At 33.8% G+C, this 22,839-nt stretch overlaps 2 protein-coding genes across 2 annotated transcripts; both read left to right on the forward strand.

Moving 5' to 3' along the window:
- Nucleotides 1-906: 906 nt before the first annotated feature.
- Nucleotides 907-11,168, forward strand: LOC117908414 (gamma-glutamyl hydrolase 2-like). Its single transcript, XM_034821994.1, has 10 exons — nucleotides 907-1,522; nucleotides 2,470-2,556; nucleotides 4,700-4,789; nucleotides 5,523-5,617; nucleotides 8,965-9,025; nucleotides 9,520-9,609; nucleotides 9,732-9,794; nucleotides 10,178-10,266; nucleotides 10,501-10,593; nucleotides 10,973-11,168. Exons 1-10 carry the CDS (start codon nucleotides 1,064-1,066, stop codon nucleotides 11,004-11,006), a joined length of 1,161 nt encoding a protein of 386 aa, XP_034677885.1. The 5' UTR covers nucleotides 907-1,063; the 3' UTR covers nucleotides 11,007-11,168.
- Nucleotides 11,169-11,622: 454 nt separating this feature from the next.
- Nucleotides 11,623-21,987, forward strand: LOC117908470 (DNA polymerase delta subunit 3-like). The gene is made up of 8 exons (XM_034822067.1): nucleotides 11,623-11,839; nucleotides 14,715-14,770; nucleotides 14,857-14,981; nucleotides 18,605-18,764; nucleotides 19,667-20,076; nucleotides 20,279-20,794; nucleotides 21,333-21,432; nucleotides 21,577-21,987. Exons 1-8 carry the CDS (start codon nucleotides 11,771-11,773, stop codon nucleotides 21,713-21,715), a joined length of 1,575 nt encoding a protein of 524 aa, XP_034677958.1. The 5' UTR covers nucleotides 11,623-11,770; the 3' UTR covers nucleotides 21,716-21,987.
- The last annotated feature ends 852 nt before the right edge of the window (nucleotides 21,988-22,839 follow it).

Here is a 22,839-nt window from a genome sequence, read left to right on the forward strand (position 1 = left end):
TGCGGGGTCACCATAGCCCCCACATGTGATAATGCCTTTTAAAACAACAAAATAATATTATTTAAAAATATCTATTTAACCCTCCGTGTCTTCCTCTTTCTTTTTTTTTTTAAAATAATTATGTAAATGTTTGAAATAATAAATGATATTTATGTTTAAAATTATTATTTTTAAAATAAAAATATAAAAAGAGTTAAAGCATATTTAATAGTGATTTTATGAAATATTTTTAATATTTTAATATTTATCATTTAATAGTTAAAAATGACAAAAATGTTTCTTAGAATTACTGTCAAATATATTCTTACAATATTAAAAATGTTTCCTAAAATCACTACTAAACGGTTGTCAGTGACTCAAAACTTTTTTAAAAAATTGTCATGACATTTCTTATACCAAAAGCAATATTTAACCATATTAAACAAAGATTGTTATCTTGAGTTATATACCAAAATTGGGTAATATATTGGTTCATTTTCCTCATCATCTTTTTTTATATTCTGTACTTTTTATATACTTTATCTTGTCACATGTGTGATATATATTTTTGGTCTCGGTTTGGATTGATCTCTTATTTTTTACTTTAATGAGAAGTTAAAATCATTATTTTTAAATTACAATATTAGTAGATTGAAAGTTTTATTTTTTAAAACAAATGTTTTAAAAATTGTTTTATGAAATTTATTTTTAAAAATTGTTTTTAAATAAAAAATAAAAAATAAATTTTAAAAAGTGGAACTTTGCGCACCCCTAAATTATCCAAAAAGTGGATTGAGATTTAAGTAATTAAATTTGGAAGAAAGTTATAAATTTCGTTTAACATGTAATAATAATTTCGAATGAAGATTGAGTGTGAAGACTGAGTGGACCCCACAAATAGTCCTCTCTATCTCTCCGCTCCAGAGTTTGTCTCCCTTCAAATTTTCCAGACTCCCAACCACCACTCACCGCCAGCCACCCGGCGCGTCCGCCACCTTCGCCACATCCATGTCAATACTCTCCATCACTACCACTACCAACACGATCGCCATCACAACGAACAATTACTTCTCTCGCCACCACCATGCCGGCTCATTTCCTCTCTAGCTCTCCCTCCGCCTCCACCTCCACCTCATCCACCGCATCGCCCGCCGATTCCTCCGACATGCCAAAAGACGCCGTTTCAGCTTCCTCCTCCTCCTCCGGTCGCTACTCCGAGATCTGGAACTACCTCTGGGTTCCTCTCTTGCTTTCCGTCTCTAAAGAGTTGACCGCTGCTAAAGCCGAGTCCACGATACTGCTCCCGAGTGATGTCCGACTTGGGTCGGCTCGATCGTCTCCGAGTTGCCCGGCGCCTGATCCTAAGTTGAATTTCCGGCCAGTGGTCGGGATTTTGACTCATCCTGGGGACGGCGCCTCCGGCAGGCTTAACAATGATACAAAGGCCTCGTACATTGCGGCGTCGTACGTGAAATTCGTTGAATCGGCTGGCGCTCGCGTTATTCCCCTAATTTATAACGAGCCTCTTGAGATTCTCCATGAGGTTGAGTTTTTTTTTTTTTTTTTGTTTAGAGTTTTCTTCGCGGTTTTTTTGGTGGGAAATTGTTATCTCCAGAGCTCTCTTGTTGCTTCCACGACGGCCTTAACGGTCTTACTGATGTGTGATTTCCACGGTGGAAGCAGCCAAAAACTCTGGCAACGACTGCCATGCTTCTCTTCCAAGAATTTTTCAGCGTTTGTTTTAAGAAGAGATGCAACATTTGATTGGTTTATTAATTTTGATTTCTATTATCTGAATATCTGAATATCTGTCTGGTTGCTAAGGAACCAGAGGTAAAGAAATTAATTTTGGCTTAAGGAACCTGACCTCATAGGCCCAACCCTAGGGTGTACATATCGAAAGCCAACTAAGCTGAATTACACTCAAAGGATAGGGTTTAAAAATGTCAATACGATATGCCCAAAAAGAAACATAGAAATGAAGCAAGTCCCACATCATCTCTTGCATCTTCCAAGTATCCTCGAAAATCTTAGCATTCCTTTCTCTCCACACAATCCACAACAAAACGAGACACGCGATCTTCCAAACAATCTTGCCTCTAGCAGAGTTCCCAAAGTACTTGAAAGAAATAACCATCATATCGTGAATACTGCCTAGCTGAACCCACACCATCCAGCCTGTGAGAATATCCTATGCCATAATCCCAAAGAAAAATTATTGCTTTAATTGACTGGTACAGTTTATGCGATAAGAAGTTAGGCAAAATCTGAAACCTCTGTCCATAAAGGTCATCATGGTCCACTGTTTGAATTATACTTGGGAAGGTTGTTGGTTCCTTCAAGCTTTCTTAGAAGAACCATCCCACTATATTGCTTTACTTGCTATAATGTGTTTATAGTATGATTCTCAGTTACCTTTTCTAATACTCAGTTTATACTTTCTTTACCTATAATCCATTGTTATGCTCAATATTAATAGTCTTTTTGCAGAAGCTCAACCTGGTCAATGGAGTTATTTTTACTGGAGGATGGGCGAAAAGCGGTTTGTACTACAAGACTGTTGGGGAGATTTTTAAGGTAATTCACTGTTCGGAGGTTTTCTGATTAGATGAGAATCTTTTGGGCTATATGGAAACCTGTTTACTATGGAAATGGTTTGTATGCTTCATTTTCAGTCTGTCTCCATTATAAGTTTCCTTTTGTCTGTGATGCAAATTGTGCTTTAAATTCTTTTAGAATCTTTTCAGTTGAAGTCTAAATCTGAAAGCTAAATAGCCATACAGCTAGATGTTGGTTTACACTGTTAATCTCTGAAATATCTTCTAGCCTTTTATATTGGAGTGGGAAAGATTGTATTACCATTGTCTTCAACTTGTGAAATATATAGACTGCTCTTACATCAGAACTTTGTTACATTTAAAAGATGGGCACAACAATTGAATATCTTCCCATGATTTTGTTATGTGTTATTTTATTTTTTAAATTTTCTTGTGGATCTATTGTGACATATCACAAAAGTTTTGCAAAATTTATTATCTTATCATTTTGTTCCTTGCTATTTATCCAGTCTCAACCTAAATGCCATTTGCACATCCTAATTAGACATGTAGGTTAACTCTTTATGAGCTAATCAGAATTTTCAGATTTAGGAGATGTTGAAGCCACTAGAGGTTAGTCATAAAGAAACTTGTTTTAGAAATGGAGAATGTTGATATCATTCATGCATATACCCTCTAAGATGGCCTACACAACCATATTAGGTAACAGTTTTGCAAAGTCTTGGTGAATTAATTCAAGTGTCCCCTAGGAAGAGAATCTTTTTGCAGGAGGGAAACTAAGTGCTACTGAAAAATGATGAAGTAGGAGATGGTGCATCAATGATATGGATTTGATAAGGTGAACTATTCAGAGAGAGGGTTTTAGATATTGCATTAGCATTTTCATGTTTTAAAAAAAAAGAGATGAACATGAATTAAGACTTAAGAGTGGAACACATTTGGTCCTGGGTAGATTTTTTTCTGCTGAACTGGTGGAGTATAATGGTTAAATGCAAGAATTGCTGGGTATCTTATGAGGGAGCTTGACAGACCCCATAATTTAGCAATCTCAAATAATTGTATAGAGATGGAAAAAAAAGGAGATTATGAGCCATAAAACTTGGGGTAGAATGTAGGAGAAAAACTGCTGCTTTTTGTTTAACTGATTAAAAAATGAAATGGAGTTTGAAGAAAAAATTAATGGTCTCTTGAATAAGATGGCTGATAAAAGTAATGGAAAAGATTCTGGAAGTCAAATGACAGTAAGCTGAAAGAAGTCCTTGTGTGAAGCTCGGCAGTGAATGTAAATTTTGGAAAATATAAGTATGCTGGAGAGGTAGTTATGTATATGAAAAGATATACTCAGTTAATTTTTTCAAGTGTGTCTCTCGTTTCTTTTAATATGTGTACCATATCAAGATTTCTTCAGTTTAATGGCAAAATAATAGGAAGTTAATGTAGAAACCGTCATTGTTTGGAGGTGAGAAAAGTTTTTGGGGAATTTTTATTAAGCTTAGAAGAACAATATAAACATGGGATAGAATCTGGGCAACTTCAAGTCCTGTGGAAGTATCAATCATTCATTTTGAGCATAGAAATAGGAGACTGTAGATATTTGAAATTTGATACGTGATTTAAGATTTTATGCTTGCATTGGATTATGTGTGGTTTATCCATGAAAGCTACTGCTTGGATTTTCAAGTGAAGTTCCGTGGTGATTTCTTGAAGCTTTTAAAGGTGAACCTCATCAAGTTTTTCCTGCTCCATCCGTTCATTCCCAGAGTACTTAGATGGTGTTGAATGATTGGCTTCATAAGGAACAGCTAATACAAATTCTGAATATATATTTTTCGAAAAAATGAAAAAATGAAAAAACAGAGATATACATTTTTTTTTAAGAAACATGCAATCACAGCCAGGGAACAGCAGTTTGACGGTGAAATAAATCTGAGATAAAAAAATAATTTTGACTGAGCTGATTGTAGATTTACTTTAGCAAGAATGATATTTTCTGGAGGCATCTCTCTCTCTCTCTCTCTCTCTCTCTCTCTCTCTCTTTTGGTGATACATAATATAACTTCTCTTTACGAAGAGTCTTAACAATCATACATTATGGTGCATGTGTTCTTATAATTGACATTGGCTTCCCTTTATAAGCTGCTCTTTTATCTGTCCTTTTGCAGAAAAGTTTAGAGAAGAATGATGTTGGGGACCACTTTCCTGTACTTGCCATCTGCTTGGGTTTCGAACTTTTAACAATGATCATCAGTAAGGTGATCTATCCTTTTTCTTAAATCCATTTATGGGTGTGGTTCGGGGGTTCCACTAGTTCAGTCTTTATTTATTCATTAAGATGATATCTCCTCTTTCCCATCCCCTTCTTTCCTTCTTGAGAAATGTTATTCTATATTAAACATGCCACTATAGCTACTTTTTTATTCATCAAGTAAAATGTATAGACACACAAACAAATAAATCAGGACAACCAATCTGGTTTTGTTAGTTGGCACTTATTTTAATTTAAATACTGAAAAGAGGGAAATGATTGGATGTTTGCTGCTGGACTGATTTAAAGAATTCCTGTATGCATAGTTACATGTTCCCCTGTCATGAATGGGCTGACTCTTGATCATTTGTTATCCCTTGCCTGGGAATGACCTAATCTGTTCTTTAAAAATATTGCAGTGATAATATTTAACATGGAACGAAGGAGTTAAACTACTGGAAGCCAACCTTTTAGAGATCATAGTGAACTCAAAATTTCATCCATAAAGATTATATGCAATTGAATTGCACTTCCTTATCCTCAAATTTTTTATTTTATTTTATTTCATTTTTTCTGTGTTGATGTTAAACTAATCTATTTATTGTTAAATTACTGTAATTTGACTTAGTGTCGAAGTAATTTTGTTTCAGCTTTGGGATCTTTTACGTATTGAAGATAATTTTATAAAGCCTGGTTTTGTTTTGGTTTTTGGGAAGTGACATTCTTTTTTCTGATCATAGGACATAAAAATTCTTGAAGAATTTAGTGCAGCAGATCAAGCATCCACCCTCAATTTCATGAAAAACACAGATATTAGAGGAACAGTATTTCAGAGGTATAAATTTGTTTGTGTAATATTGTCACTTGACTTTGATGCAACCAGATTATGAATGCATTCAAATTTTTTGTGAATGTATGAGAATCGATATGCATGTGTTTCTCTTGCCTGCTGCTTCACTTCACTGTTAGTCACCTAATTGGAGAATAGAAAATTATTATATTCACAAACTAGGGCATTGCCCATAGATATACACATATGAGCACTGTCCATGACATCCCTCTTGAACTCATAGGGGATCATAAATTGATATTTTGTTGGTGAGAAGAAAAAAAAGTAAAAAGTGTTATATTCATTAAGAAGTTATCTAGGTGAAGTATCAAAAGAAGATGAGGTAATGAGAGAGACTTAACAGGATATTGGTAATACAACTTTTGCATTTCAGTTCTCCAGGAAATAAGAAGCTAATAAAGATTCAGAAGCCAGTAGCAGATTGCCACTTTAGTCACTAATTTAGCATTGCAATAGGCACAAATGAAACGACAAGAAAGTGATGATAATAGCAATTTATGAAACTTTCGTAATTGAAAAACTGTAATATGTATTATATATAAAAGAATGAATATAGAAACTCTAGATGTGATGAAGACAGGGGATGATGCAAAAGGCAATTTCGAATAGACCATACAGTTTGTATCTGTAATGTCAAAAATGACTAGTGATTTGCATGACACATAAGGTTTCACAGCAGGAGAAAGCAAGGTTGTTTGAACTTTTTACCAATTGAGTCTGGTCGCCCTATTATTGACCATAAGGGAATTCTTTATGGACTTAACATCCAATCTTCTACTGTATTATGTTACGCTATATTAGGCTCCCCCATGTGGCCTCAGAACCGGAAAGATGAAACACAGAATCAATGCAAGAGGCTTGGCTATTTCTGAGTAGATGGGAGCATTATGGAAAAATAATACTTTGGAGCTGGGGAGAAACACGGGTGTGCACAAGTGATCACTTATTGGATAACTTCGTTGACAGACTTGTGGAGACAAGATGCTACTGGTGGCTAAAGGATTAACAATATCTATGGCATTGTTACTCAAGATCAGCTCAAGAGGAGGGGCTGGTATTTAGCTAACAGATGCTCCTTATGTTGTGCTGAAGAGGAGACGATAAACCACATTCTTATTCATTGTTCTAAGGTGAAGGTTTTGTGGGATCTCGTGTTTTCTTTATTTGGTGTTAATTGGGTCCTTCCATTTATGGTTAGAGACACTCTTTTAGGTTGGTATGTTACCTTTAAGGACAAGAAGCATAGAAAGGTTTGGCGGGCAGCTCCTCTTTGCTTATTTTGGACGGTTTGGATGGAAAGAAATAGGATAGTTTTTATAATGAGGTTCTGTTGGTTCAAAGGTTGAAAATTCATTTATTTGTAATCTCTTTTCTTGGGCTAAATCTTCTATAGTTGTAGGCCCTTTAACTTTGTTTAATTTTGTGGACTGGTTAGGTTCTTGCTGAGGGCCGGTGAGTGCTTATCCCTTTTATTTTCCTGTTTTTAGGCGACGATTGTATACCCCCTGTATGCTCTGGGTCGCCTTTCAAGCACCCTTTATCTAATATTATCCTTGTGTGTTTATCTATCAAAAAAAATATCTATGGCATTGACTAATAGAGCCTTTTGCTTTAGATAAAACTTATCTGGAATTTGCTTTCTCTTGTTGTGAAACATAGTCTGCTCTTTTGGCAATGCAATGTGAAGAAGCTTTTTCTTCATCATGACCTAAATGAAGAAGTGAAATAGATATGAGTAAAATGACTCCAGCCTGAACATCATCCTTGGATAACGTGTAAATTGAAGAAAGCCCTATATAGTTTGGAGAACTCTCTTAGAGCCTGATTTTTGAGAGTTAACAAAGCAATGAAATATCATGGTTAAGGGGTTCATCCTATTGGTTTGCCAAGAAGACTACACCTATATTTGATCATGACTAAGCTGAACCAAGCCAAATACCCGTTGATATCAAGCATTACAGGGTAAAGTTGCCTTATTTATTGTCCTAAATTGATGGCACTGTGGTGGATGGTAATGGTAGGAAACATAAGGTGGACAGACTTATTTAGCCAGAGGATTTGAAATAAGTGAATTTGGAAGCCTAAACTTCTTACTTGGGATTGAATTGGCCAGGTTTGAAAAGTCTCTCTTAATCTTCAAATGAGGTGCACTATACACCTTAATCCATTGAAGCGGATTACAATATTTGGTTTCATGCTGGTTTATATCAATTGAACACAATCATAAATCAGGTGAGATGGTAAGAGTTCTTTCTAGATATCCATAGATAAAACTAGAAAAGTTTGTGGGAAAGCTTATCTACTTGTATTATTCTACTTAATATTATGCATGTGATATACTGGAAGATTCTGGGAAAACTTATCTATTTGGTTTATACTTCACTTGATATTTTACTTATGTTGTTAGTGGATTGCTCATGCTCATTGGTTTTTCCATCTTGAGGGAGTTTTGGGATTTGTTGGTATTTAAAGTCAACTATTGGGAAGGTTTTTTTGTTTGCTAAAATCGATGCCTTGATGGTGGAATACTATAGGTAATGGCTGGCCAAGTTAATAATATGACATCCCTGTATGATAGGGTTCTCCCCTTTTGGCACTTTACTATAGATCTTTTATTATTTATCAAAAGAAAAGTAATGATAGAGGGTCCATCTCAGGATAATGTACCTTTCTTCAAGGTGTTCTCTTGATTTTGGTAGGGTAGATTAACTCATTGGTTGATACATGAAATGCTGAAGCAGAATCTTAATAATGATAAAAGGTAGTGAACCGCTTTGTTTGAAGATCCTGTTGAGAGAGATTGGTGTTCATCCAGTGACCACATGAGGCGTCTTTGTGATAGTATAACTGAGATTACCATCACACATAACCCAGAACATCATTGTGGGATTTGAAATGTTCAAAACTTTCTAAAGGAGAAATTGAGTGTTGGCCAGATTTGCAAGCCTTATTTGTAGTCAATGAATCAATTTGATATTTTGACCAAGAGGTTTTTAATTATGAATTCTGATACCATTTGTGTGAACTTGGCATGAAACCAGATACCTAAGATTGTGTGTACCTGCTTGTGAGGAAGTCTTGGATGTTACTTTATGCTATAATGAAGTCACACTTTTATTTTTTCATTCAGAATATTGTGTATTTATATTTTCATATAAAGATCATTCCAAAGGAGCGTTACCCCGCTTGCATTCTTCTTTGTCTTTACTTTTTATTTTTTGCTTCAAAAGCCAGTTAATACTTTTGTAGATATGTCCTTAGGCATTCCTTTAGAATTTCATCCAATTGGAGAAGTTGTGAACTAGGGGCTTAATATTTGTTTACTTGTGCAGGTTTCCTCCAGATTTACTGAGAAAATTGAGTACTGATTGTCTTGTCATGCAAAACCATCATGTGAGTTATTATGACTTCTTTTCTTGCACTATTACAGTAACATAATTATAGTAACAGAAGTTATGTACTTTTTTTTTTTATCAATAGTAACAGAAGTTATATACTTACATTTCAGTTTTCTATCTAAGAAATTGGGTGGAGGTCCAAGCTCTATGTAGATCAGTTTAGAGAATCTGTCAAAAAATGTCTATGCTAGACCACCAGGGAATTTACCATCCTCCCTAGCTATAGTGACCTAACTGCTTAAACAACCAATTGGTTTTGGATGAAGGGAGACGATGTATTCTGGATTGTTTGTAATTTGAATATATTCTTTGTGAAGATGTTAGAAATCCAAACTCTATATATTGTGACTGTGTAGACCATATAGGGAACTACCGGTTTCTTCTTTTAGCATGACATGAATTTGTTTTAATGCTATCTTAATCTTAATGTGTTTACTTATACTTCTATACCCAAGACAAGCATCTGAAGTTGATTTCCCATTGCAACAGTATGGAATATCACCAGAAAGGTTCCAAGAGAATACTGATCTATCTAGTTTCTTTAAGATCTTAACTACTAGCACGGATGAAGATGATAAGGTACGGAACCAAACAAATTTCTACATTTTATTCATTCAAGAATGAAAGTTAATAATATTCAATTCTGCACCATATATTCTTTCTGCTGGAAAATTCTTATTTTTCTCATCCATCCATATCAGGTATATGTCTCCACAGCACAAGCCCGCAGCTATCCTGTGACTGCATTCCAATGGCATCCAGAGGTAGGTGTTGTTTGGCATTTGCTTTTTGCTGATTTTGTACCTGCTGCTGGTTTGCGAGATGAATGATCTGGCTTATTGAATGTACATCTTACCTTAATACATATTAGCCCTGAATTATTTTCCAAATATTACAGTGATGGTGAGAATGTGGTGGGAATTGTATTTAATATTTTAGCTTCAATTTGATTGGAAATGATATGAAAGAATGTGTCAATTCTTATGGGGTTTTAGTCTTTTTCTCGTATTGCTTGTTAGAAGATGAAGAGGAGCATAATATTGATGCTTTCTTTATTTGTCAACTGCTACCGTTATTCGATCACTGGGCCTGGTTTAATATCAGACCTACTATCTCATCATGAACTGATTGATCAAATCCAATGCAGAAAAATGCATTTGAATGGGGGTTGTCGAGGATTCCACACTCTGAAGATGCAGTTCAAGTGACGCAACATGTTGCCAACTTTTTTATCAGGTTGGGACTGGTTTCCTATTAAACACTTCTATTTATTAGTTGTGGCTTCAGACAAAATCATACACATGATCCCCATTTTCTAGGGGATCATTTTAGTTCAAACAATCTTTCTTCTTGTGTGAAATTTGGAATGCGAGATTGATCTGAAAATCAAATGGGCAAAACCTGAATCATGTTCTTGCCCCTTGGGCAGAATCAGAATTGTTTTGAATTTTTTCTCGCTTGTGGATGCAGTGAAGCTAGGAAATCTCTGAACAGGCCACCTGCTCGCAAAGTGCTTGACAACCTTATTTACAATTACAGTCCCACTTACTGTGGGAAGGCTGGGTAAGCTCGAAATTCCCAAGGTTATGTTTGGTTCTCAGAAAATTTGAGGGAAGATAGAAGAGAAAAATATTGAAGAAAAGAAGAAGTGAAGAGAAATAAATAATAGATTTAAAATCAATAAATTAATTATTACATGCATCTTTAAATTAATTTTACTTATTTTTTTCTCTTTTATGTAAAAGTTAAATAATTTAAAAACATATAAATTTTTAATTAATTTTAATTATGTTTGATTTGATTTGCTTTTCTTTCCTTTTTTTTTTTAACATTTTTTTTTTCTTTTTTTAGCATTTTTCAGGAACCAAAGATAACAATGGTTCCTGACTGCATTCTTATTAGGGTTTTAGCTATGAATTACTGACTCGATTTTCAACTGCAGGAAGGGATATGACGAGGTTTACATCTTCTCCTGAGGCATTTGTATCTGTAAGAAGTTAATTCTCACATTGTAAAAAGAAATCTATTGTGATGTAAGGACTGCTCTCATTAGTATTGAACTGAACTGGACGTTAATTGTTGCAATATTTTACTTGTTCCAGCGTCTGAAGCTGGGCTTTTAGTCTGTTTCTGTTAGATATTTGTTCTCTATGTTTGGCTGCTTAGTGAGTTGGAGAGAGGCTTGACCGTGTGTTAAAACTTGAAGGAATTAAAGAAATTTAAAATTAAAAAATAAATTTAAAGTTAATAAATTATTATTTTTATTTTATTTGAAAAATAAAATATATATTTTTTAAATGTATAAAATTTTAATTAATTTTTTTATATTTTTCATATTATAACTAAATATTATTAATCTTTTTTCCTCTCATAATATTTTTTGGGAATCAAATATAATTTTAATATTTGATATAAAATATATATATGATATCAGTTGGGAAAGGAGATTAAATTAATATTTAACAAAAATGGTCTTTTGAAATAAATGAATTTAGGAGAAAATTAGAAGAGGATATACTGATTACATCTCTTCGCATATTGGATGTTTGAAACAAAACACGTGCCACCAAATCGCACACGTGCCACATAAACCCCACAAAACCACCTAAACGCAGATAATGGCGGGAAAAGGATTTCCATTCCGGAGGGAAAATCTCTTCAACTTCTTCCTTCGCCGACGCGTCTCGCCGGAGATCTGACGCATATCGCTGGGGATTCTATACTTATCTCCGGAGAATAGATGGCCGATATCGAAACCCTAGGTATTCTCGAAGAGATCGAAGCCCTAGTCTCCGATAAGCTTCAAGTGGTAACAACAACAATCGCCTCTCCCTTAGAATTTATGTTCATCTGCTTTGTAGAATTTGTGTCGGATTTTTTCTGTTAATTTTCCAATTCTTGGTTCTGTTTTTGTTTATTTATTTATATATTTTTTCGAGTCCGTGTAATCAGTTCGGAGGGTTTGGTTTCTGCAATAAATTTTTGAGTTCGTAAGTGAATGTATACAGGTATTGGGAAAACAAAGGAGACTGGAGTGTTTGAGAAAAACCATTTTATTGATTTTTTTCAGGTTCCGATTGAAAAGAAACAAAGAGGGGATTGAATTAAATCAGAGGAACATGGATATTGATTCTGGTATTTAGGCTTATAGATTATGAATTGTAAAAAAATTTAGAGTGATTTCTTAGGGTTCTTCATCAGGTTGTGTTGAAAAAAATGCTAATGGACAAAAATCGTGAGGATAAGGCAGGAGTTCTTTTATTAAGAGGAGTTTCACTGTCTGTGGTTCGACAGGGCTAGGTTTGGATATTAGAAGAATAAGGAAAGGGAAATCCTGATAATTGATTTCGAAAGGAGATCATCCTTTGACCTAGTGATGGGGGAAAGCCTCTTAAATTATACTCACGGGAAGGATTGGAAGGAAAAGAATAAATAAACTTGAAGTGACTTAGTATCAGTTGGAATTAAATTCAGAGTAGTTAATTATTAGAATCATAATAGGAAAATTAGAATTAGAGTCCTAATAGGTTATTAGAATCCCAGTAGAATTTGAATTTTTTAGAGAAACCTATGAATAAGGCAAATTGAATTAAACTAAGATAGAGTGATTAAATAATATTAGTTCATTTTGCATGCGTTGCATTTTTCAATGGTGAAACTCCATTGATTTTCTTCTAGGTGAGATTTTTAGAAAGCCTTAATGAGATTTTGAAGTTTATGTCTCTCTTTCTTATCTTTCTTTCTCTTTATTTCTGTTTTACTCTTTCCTGTTGCCATGAAATTTTGTTCCTTGTTTCTCTCCTTAAACCCTAAGGTTATGTTTGGTTCCCAGAAAATACTAAGGAAAGAAAGAAAAAAATGCAAAGGAAAATTTTTTTCATGTTCGGTTGTCCTATGAAAAATATCAAAGAAAATCAAATATAATTAAAAACTTATGTATTTTTAAATTATTTAATATTTATATTGATAAGTTAAAATAAATAAAATGAGTTTGAAGTAACAAAAAAAATAATTTATCGACTTTTAATCTATTTTTTATTTTCTTTCCTTCTACTTTTCCTTTGTATTTTCTTTCCCTTGCATTTTCCCTCAAATTTTATGGGAACTAAACATAGCCTAAAAGATTGAAACCCTAGCCCACCCATTTGATTGTTGACAACCATTCTAAGTTTGTCCTACATCGCTAAGCTTTTAGCATTTATAAGATCTATGCAGATAGACATTGTATTATTTAATTGTGTTGAGGGTTGCATGTATTTCATGTTTGTTAGTCTATATCAGTGGCATACCTTAATTTGAGGTCTGTAATGGAATTTGGGTTCAATTGGATCACATGTCTTTTGATAAGCAGTGTTTAGAAATTGAGAAACTGTTTATGAAATCCCTCTTTATAGAACCTTTCTATGATTAAATCAATACTAGACTCTACATACTTTTGGATCTTAGGTTGTTTCTGTATTTAAATTAGAAACTGATATTTTGTTTTCTGACAATTTCTAGTGGTATAGCTTTCGATTTAGAGAATAAAGAGCACTAAATCATGATGAAATTGTGTGCTTCAGAAAGTTGCTATGGAGATATGACTTAAATGGAGTTGTTTTATTCGACTGCAGTTGTTGTGTTGTTTTGATTCTCTTGTAATGGTACTATAGCATTATAATTGGTTTGGTAATGCTTCTTGTCTTTTTCCCCTCATGTCAAAGTGGTTTTCTTTTTGTGCTCTACGCCTGCATCATGGAATTTCAATAAGTGTTTTTCTTTACTAATTAGACTTACAAAAGGATGTTAAGTGGAGTTTGGAAGATGACAATTGGATAATAATTTTTTTGATGTGTACTTGGGTTGTGCTCCCTCTTTTTGTTAGGCACCTCTTAATTTGTTCTGTTTGTTTGCCAAGGAAAAGAAGTTGGAAAATGTTTTTTCCCCACTATCAAGACATTGAATTTATGTTCAATGTGGACTCAACAAATTTAGTTTTCATTTATTTTCTTCTATGTATGTAAAAATGAGGAGGATCAGTTTCTTTAAAAAAAAAATTCTCACTGCTGCCCATCATTTTAGTTGCATATATTTTTTTACCATTGTGAAATTAGGGCTGCAACTTGAATATAAACTCAAGCCAACCAACCAATTGAGAAGCTTGGATTGAAGTTTTTCAACTTAGAGATAGGCTTAAGTTGAGGTGTCAGGTAATCTGGCCAATTCTAATCCATACATAGCATTTTATGTGCAATTTGCAATATTGTTATGTTTATGTAATGTCTTTTTAAAATAAACTCCGCAGAAATTTAACGTTAAATGTACTTTCCCTCCATAAGAACCATATAATATAACATTTTTATCGATTATGATCAACAGTGAGGGGTCTTTGTGCTATCCCTTTTTTGATCCTTTTATGTAACTCTTGGGATAACATTCACATGGTGCTACCATGTGTGCCATTGTGTTGCTCTTCGTACTATCCCATTTTGGATCCTTCCTTGCAAATTTTTGTGAGATTTTATTATCCATTACAGTTAGAGGTTGATGCTTTTCATAGACTTGGTGACACCAAACGTTGCATACCTGTTTACATTATCTGCCCTTTCAACTGATGCCCTCATGTGTTGGAGCCAGATATGTCTTCTTGTGCAGCGGTATTCTGATTTGAATTGTGTTAGTAACTTTTCATGTTTGCTTCTCAGGTTTCCTACAAGTGGCTGAGTCGTAGTTTTTTGGTGACATCAAATGTGGCAAAAAGGTAAGAGTGGGCATATCAAGAATGGACTTGTAGTTATTATTACTATTTTTTCCTCATACAAAAATAGTTGCTCTTGTTGTGTTTAGGTTGCTTCATGAGTTTGTTGAAAAACATGGAGGTGGGTTGGAAGTAGTATATACTTTGTCTGGCTGGTTGAAGAATGATCCTCCAGTTTACCATATAAGGCTTGTTTCTGAACCTAAACTTGCAGGTTAGATTTTCTATTGAAATGTCATATATTTCCAGAATGCTAAATTTTTTCTCCAACTTGAAGATTAGGTTTTTTAAGTACACAAATCCTTTCTGCTGTTCTCACTCTATTCAGAGCCATATCTTTTATTGAACTGTTGGACTTTATTGCTCTTCTTGATATCCCAAATCATGCCACTTTTTCTTATAAAAAAAGTTTCTTTCTTTAAGTTCAGATTCCATTGTTATTTTCCTTGGTATGACTTCTTTTTGTCTATTGTATTTGCATTTATTTGATATAAATTTAGGCTTCTTGACACATATTTTGGGTTTCAGCATGAAGGGAACGTTGCAATCATACAACTACTTTTCTGTGACAAGTCCTAGCATGAGTATGAGTTCCCTGCATCTTCATGGGAATTGGTGCTTCAACAGGCTCTAAGAACTACCAAAATTCAAAGATTTTGCATTATGGCATTCCCATTAACGCCCTCTTTCCCTTTTCTCAAAACTTTCTTTCTCCTTCCTTGATTTCATTTTGCATAATGGTATTTGAGTTCTTATGTTTTTTATCCAAGAAACTAACTATTTTCTATCATTCAAGAAACATAACTTTTTCTGTAGATTCCTTGCCCTGTTATTTTGTTTGCACTAGGCATCGATTTTATTTTGACTTGCCAAATGAATTGTTACTTTTAGGAGTTTCCTTCTTGACATAGGATAACCGTAGAATGATTGTCTACAGTTAAATAGGTGGTTAGGGTATAATTTTTTAGGGTTTAAGGAGAGAAATGAGGAACAAAAATTTATGGCATTGGAGAAAAGTAAAATAAAATATAAGGAAAGAAAGATAAAGATGTAAAATCTTAGAATCTCACTAAGGCCTTCTAGGAATCTCTCTTGGAAGAAAATCAATGGAATCTCACCATTGAGAATTGCAAGGTATACAAAGAAAAACTTAATATTATTGATCATCACTATTTAATTATAAAAACTTCTTGCGATAAAGTTTCTAATAAAGAAGACTTCTAGATTTTAAGGACTCAAAATAGAAACTTTAGAATAAAAATTTTATTTTAGAAAATAAAAAGTTGAGTTTCTTTTAAAGAGAATTCAAAAACTTTCCAAATTCTAAATAAAACTCAAATACCAATTACTAACTAGTCATGACGCCTTCAAAACTACAAAATTATCTAAATGCCCTTAATTAAGCAATTTAAGACATTTTTATTCCTTCATTCCTTTCTTGAGTAGATCTTGGATCAATTCCCTCCAACTTGGGAAAAAACTCCACCTCAAGTTTTAGTGATTTTCCATGGTCAATGAAAATCCCAAGCGATGTCTTCCACCTTTTCTTTCTCTGTTGACCTACATGAATGAATTGATAGCGTAGAACAAAGAACTCTTCATTAGAACCTTATAAATTCATTATTAGATACAACCATCAATTGAGATCTTCTAAGCGTTCTTCAAGTTCATTTTTTGCTAATGTTTTAAAGGATTTCAAAATCTCTTTAACTAAAACATGATTTTAGAACTTGGAAATTAATCTTTTCAAAGCATTACAATAAAGCCTTCCATTAAAAAGAAAATATTATAGAAGTAGTCCTTTCGGTGTTCTTTTTCACAACATTGTAGGATTCTAGAATTTTCAAATTGCTTGTAACAATTTCTTGCCTTGGAAATTCAAGCATTGAACTTCCTCCTCCTTGGACAAACCCTAAATGACCATGAATATGCGTATAAACTATGTGTATATACTCTTCAATATTAGCACATGTCAAGACTTGCACAAATTTGCTTGGTGCATTGGTTAATCCAAAGATCATGACTAATCATTCATATAACTCATCCTGTTTAGGAGTTAATAAGCATGGAACTCTAAAAAGGCTCCACCTTGCTTGAATAAAGTCTTCCATAGACAATTTATTAACTTGCCAATTCACAAGGTTTGAATGATAAGTTATTTGTTTCGCATTACCAATTCATTGATGTACATCAATAGAGAAAGAATGGAAGAAGGATGGCAGATATTGCTCAGGATTTCCATTGACTGTGGAAAGGCATTAAAACTCAAGGTCGAATTTTATTTCCAAGTTTAGGGGAATTGATGAAGATGAACCTCTATGATCTACTCAATAAAAGACCAAAAGTATCTTAAATTACTTAATTAAGGTACTTAGGTAATTTTAAGTGTCGTAATTAGTTAGTATTTGAGTTTTATTTAGAATTTGAGAAGTTTTTGAATTCTCTTTTAAAAGAAGCTCTAAATTTCCTAAAATAAAATTTTATTCTAAAGTTTTTATATTTAGTTCTTAGAATCTAGAAGTTTTCTTTATTAGAAATTTTATTACAAGAAGTTTCTATAAAGTAAGTTTTTAATTTTAAAAAGGAATTTTCTAATTTTTTCAGAAGATTTGATAGTTTTAGGAAAGGAATAAGAGTTCAAATTAGTTACTTCATAAGTTAAGTTTACTTTTTCATGGTTTTATTGAAATTCTAGTATTTTCTAAAGCCTAAAAATAAGGCTAATTGATGTCAAATGAGATTAAGTAGTGATGATCAATATTATTAAGTTTTTCTTTACATACCTTGTAATTCTTAATGGTGAGATTTCATTGATTTTCTTTTAAGTGATATTCCTAGAAGGCCCTAGTGAGATTATAAGGTTTTACATCTTCTTTAATTTTTTTCCTTATATTTTATTTTACCTTTTTCTGCCACCATAAATTATTATTCTTCATTCCTCTCCTTAAATCCTAAAAGATCGAAACCCTAACCCCACCTCTTTGATTGTAGACAACCATTCTATGGTTGTCTTACAAATTATTTTGGTATCAGTTCCATCACGTCTTGCATACTAGATTTTTATCGACAACTTCTTTCTCCTTACTTGTAACTTCGAATTGTTTCTTAATGGGAGTATTTGACAGTTATTTTGGTTTAAAGACTATTGAGTTCTCCACCTATTGGTTAGATTGTGGAATTTCCTTCATTGGATGAAGAATCTTCCCATGTCCATGCATAAGTATATAAATATTCTTATAGCCATCGTGTTGTACTCTTTCATTGAAAAGCCATGGTCTTCCAAGCACAATACAGGAAAATGATGATACATTCCTTTATAAAAGGTTGCATTCCGGAGTTGATGGAAATGCATAGGGTACAAGCTGTTTATTCCTTAAATCATTTCTAGTTTTCTATGCTTATCATCATTGTTTTGGTTGGTGGTAACATATTAATTAATTAACTTGCATTAGGTTAGGAAGTTGGGGTTTTATGGGCCACTGTGCATCTCTATTTTTTTTAGTCATGCTAGCATTTCTTCTGTTTTTTGGAAGGACCACCTATCTATATTTGAAATTTATTGTTTTATTTAGTACAAGTATAATTTCTTATAAAAAAAAGGGAACATGTTAATTAGTTGACAGATATCAAATCCTTGCACCTTCCTCAAAACTGAGATGTTTTTGCTTACTTTTTTCTAAAAATAAAGCTATAAGCTAGATTGAGGTAAATTGTCTTATATTATTGAAGTGCTTGTTCTTGTTTATTTCTGTACTGTCACTTGACATATGGTTATTTTGTTGCCACCCGAAGGAAGAGGAATTAATATGGGACTATCTTATCCTCGCTTTAATGCAGAAGCAAAACAGGAATTTGATGGCCATTGCTCGGTTCAGGTTTATAGTGTGCAAGCTTGCATTCCAAAGGATCCAGCTGCACTTTGGAATGCTGAATTTGTGCAAGCAGAAGAGCTTTTTAAGCAGCCCTTCGCAGTTGATAATTGCTTGAGAGATAACAGGTAAGATAGTTTCTGTATTTTGGTTCCTTCTATTATTTCAGGTCAGGCGTACTTATCCTCACATAAGTTATAACTGAGAAAATTGAAAGGTTAATACAGCCTTTAGGTCTTCCAGGGAGTAAAATTTTTATTTTTTGTAGGCTGTTGAATTTCCAGTAATTCTATTTCTTGAACAGATTTTTTTATAAATTGTTAAAGAAATTTACGATTGCTTGCCTTGTTATGAAGCACTTTCTACTTGCTACTTCAAAGTTTGATAGAAATCTCTATTGCCTTCTTTTCCATGTAATATTGAGTGAGATGTCATTACCAAAATGCTGATGTCTTTTAAATCTTGCTGCCTGGCACTGCCCCATCATTATGAGTGGTAAAATTGTTACTAATGAAGGGGAGCTGATAAAGATATTTTTTCATATCACAAGGAGTCAGTGGTTATCTGGTAAAAAATCCTGCTGCTGTTTAGAGCTTAGGTAGTTACTGTAGTTGTTAAACTTGGTCACCATGGTTATCAAACTAACAGGCAGCTCATTTTTTTTTCCTTGTTTTCTTTGAGTAAAGAGGTATTTTTAAGTGGCATACCAAATTGTTATTTTACCTATACGTAGAAGTGAAGTGCCATCGTCCTGTCACATCCAAGAGTATCAGGAAATTTATGATGTCAAAGTTAGGATAGTTGCACATTAATAGTTCCTACATGTTCGTGTAGATAACTTATTTCCTTCCTAGATGTTCCTGCACATAAAAAAGATAAAACTAATAATGATAATGTGACATGTCATGAAGGCATATGAACTTGTGAATAAACTTATCTGGGTCAATATTAAAATTGATGTACATTGTATGAAGTATTCATGAATCAAATTATGGCTCCTCTAGTGATGCACATAGCTTTGTTTGTTCAGGTTCTGTGGAATTTCCAATTCTTTTGTCAAGCGCATTGCTGAGGGAGCACCTGTCAGCAATGTGGCTTCACAGCCCAAAACTACAGGATTGCCGGGTCCATCCAAAAGCATTTCTGCACCTCAAACCATAGCTGTTCAACAGCCTCAGGAAAGAAAAGTACAGCAATCAAGCCCAAAAGTCAGTTTGCAGTCTCCCAGTGTGGTAACAGATGTCAAAGATGAAAGTAATGGCACCAGAGCTCATGATCAAGCTAGCAAGCCTCCTGCAGATAAAGGAAAAGCTCCTCCACCGCCTGCTAATAAAAAGAAAGGCCAGAATGATAAAAGTTCTGGAACTGAAGGCTCATTGGCAAATATGTGGGGGCGTGCATCTGTAAAGTCAAAGCCCAGTTGTGCCCCAGTGGATGTTGGTAAATTCATTGCAAATCCAATTCCTTGGTTTCCTTTTGCTTTTGTCATTTGTGATTAAAGAAAACTGAAACATTCTCTTCTTTGACTATCATGAAAAACTTGTATTTTGAATTCTTTTCTGTCATGCATTTTAGTAAAACAAATTTCTGTTCTACTATCTTTTGTTCTTTGCTGAAATTTTTTACCTTTTACTGTCTTTAGTTAGCGCAGAAGCTCAAATTTGTGCTCGTGAAGCTGTAGAAGGTGCGAGCAGTGATGAAGATGGTCAAGATGCCAATTTTAAGAGAGCCTCCAATGGTGATGGTGGTAGAAAGAGGAGAGTTGTTTTTGATTTCTCAGATGAAGAAGAGGAGTTTGAAGATGCAGTCAATTTGGCATCACCAGATCCTCCAAAAGGGAAATCATGTATAGTTTCAAAACAAAGTCCTAAACCTTTGGTTCCTGACAAAATCAATTTGAATTTTGACCAGCAAAAACAAGATAAACCAAAGGTCAAGGAAGAGAAATCATCTAATAGAGAATCTAACCTATCACCAAGGGAAGATTCTTCAGTTCTCAGCAAAGGCAAGAACAATGGGATTTCCTCTTCAGACAAGATTGCAGGTGGAGTTCCTGAAATTGATGTAAATAAGAAGGATAAAGTGACAGATGCTGCTCCGAATTCTCCTAAAAGAAGGAAAGTGATGAAAACACGGATAGATGAGCGTGGGAGAGAAGGTAAAATCATGCTCAGCCAAATATCCCTCTATTCTCAGGAGGCTTGTTTATGTTCTTGGTGGTTCTTTTAATTAAAAGGGTATGGTATTTTAATTGATATCGTTTGATAAATCTTAAATTTTGTCGGTTACTCATCCTAGTACTGCTTCTAATAGACACCCATATTTTAGAAATTTTCTCTGGATGATTCCCTAATATTATGGTAGTGCTTTTAACTTCTTCATGATTTAAACTAATTAAGAATTTTATAAAAATTTATACTCCTTTAGGTGCTTCCAGGACATGGCCTTTGTATGTATGTGTTTATGTGCCTTGAGAGCCTCAAATAAAATATCTTCTGTCTATTCTTTTTATAGGATATGCTGTGTTAAAACTGACTTTGTCAATGGAAAAGAGAACAGTGTTCTTGGACATGCTGTGTTAAAACCAACCAGTCTATCCTATTTACCCTAACCTCAATGTTATTCTCTTGTTTTCTGATCAGTATATCCTCTTCATTTTTGTTTTTTTATTTAATGTTTTTATTATTTTGCTCTAGTAACCGAGGTAGTCTGGGAGGGTGAGGCAGAGACGAAGAAAGCTGACAGCAATGAGACAAAGAAATCTGAAAATAGTATAGTCACCAATGCGGCTAACAGGTTAGACTCATTTTCCTAAATTTTATAATTATTTCTTAGTTTCTGATCTTACTCTAGTCAGAAACACAGTCACCGTGTATAAATTGGTGAAAGCTTCAGCTAATGCCTAATGGCAGACCTCTTACCACTGGTTTATGAATTCAGGCCCCCTCCTGCTAAGAAATCGCCAGCAGTGGGAAACACCGCCCCTTCTAATGCAACAGGCAAAGCAGGAAGCAAGAAAGCAGGAAATTCGAAAGATCCTAAGCAGGGAAATATCATGTCATTCTTCAAGAGGGTTTGAGGGGAAAATCTTTGGAACTCAGGCAAGTACCCACTGTCAAAGGAGGCTCCTCTGCATCTTACTGAATCTGAAGTTTCTTAAAATACTAGTTGCTCTTGTAATTTAGGGTTCTGCTTAGTTTCTTCCATTTTTGTTTTTTTTTTTTTTTTGCTTTTTTCTTTTATATTTGTTATCTTCGTCATAGTTGGTCTCCATCCTGGTTGGTATTTAAAGCTTGTTAATGGTCTTAGTAATTGTATTTGCCCTTGTTTTTCATGCCATTGATTTGAACGGAACTGACCACATCTATACGTTCGGAGAGCTTTCTGTGTTCTAAAAGCAGTGTTTTGAACTCCAAAAGCAAATTTTGAAGGATTTGTAAACAATGGTTTGCTCGACAACTCTTTAAAAACAGTGGTCTGTTCTAAAAGAGAAGAAAAAGGTTTTCCGACTAGAAAAATATTTTTGGTAAAATTTAGATTTGATGAGAATCGGGTCATTTCTTAGGTGTTTATATGCAGAATGCTTCTATAAACATTTGAAAATATTTTAGAGAAGGAGAATTGTAATTATTTTTTGAAGAATCGTTGATTTTACAGAGGTATGTTTTAAAACTTTGATAAGCGGGTCCTAATGTTTTGTTTGGGAAGTGGTCTTGAAAATAGGTTTTTAATTCAAAAAACACATTTGACAACCTTTAAGAATTTAATTTGGAAAATAGATTGTTATTTACAATAAATTTGCCGTGTTCTTAGTTGTCTTTAAATAACTATTCTAAAAAAACGCTCCAATTAGGCGTAAAAATTCCCAAATGTGGCCTACTCCAGTTATAACGGATTTTTTAAGCAAAAAAAAATAAAATCGGAAATTGCATTCAGAAAAGCACTTTTAAACATGACCACTAGATCGATAACCATATTCTTTTGGCGATTTTAATATAATCTATTATTTATCAAAAATAATAATAAGAAGAAGAAAAGGCCAACAACAATCCCAATGGACATTGGCAAAGCGCATGATTTCTCATTCTTTGAAAGATTTGTAGAGGCTGGATCGCAAAAAGTCATTCTTTCATTTTAGCCTCTTTAGACCATCATCCCTCTTTGAAAAGATGAAGGGATCATTACCAGTTTCTGTTATAGATG

Source organism: Vitis riparia, chromosome 19, assembly GCF_004353265.1.
Source record: "Vitis riparia cultivar Riparia Gloire de Montpellier isolate 1030 chromosome 19, EGFV_Vit.rip_1.0, whole genome shotgun sequence".
NCBI classification, from domain to species: Eukaryota; Viridiplantae; Streptophyta; class Magnoliopsida; order Vitales; family Vitaceae; genus Vitis; species Vitis riparia.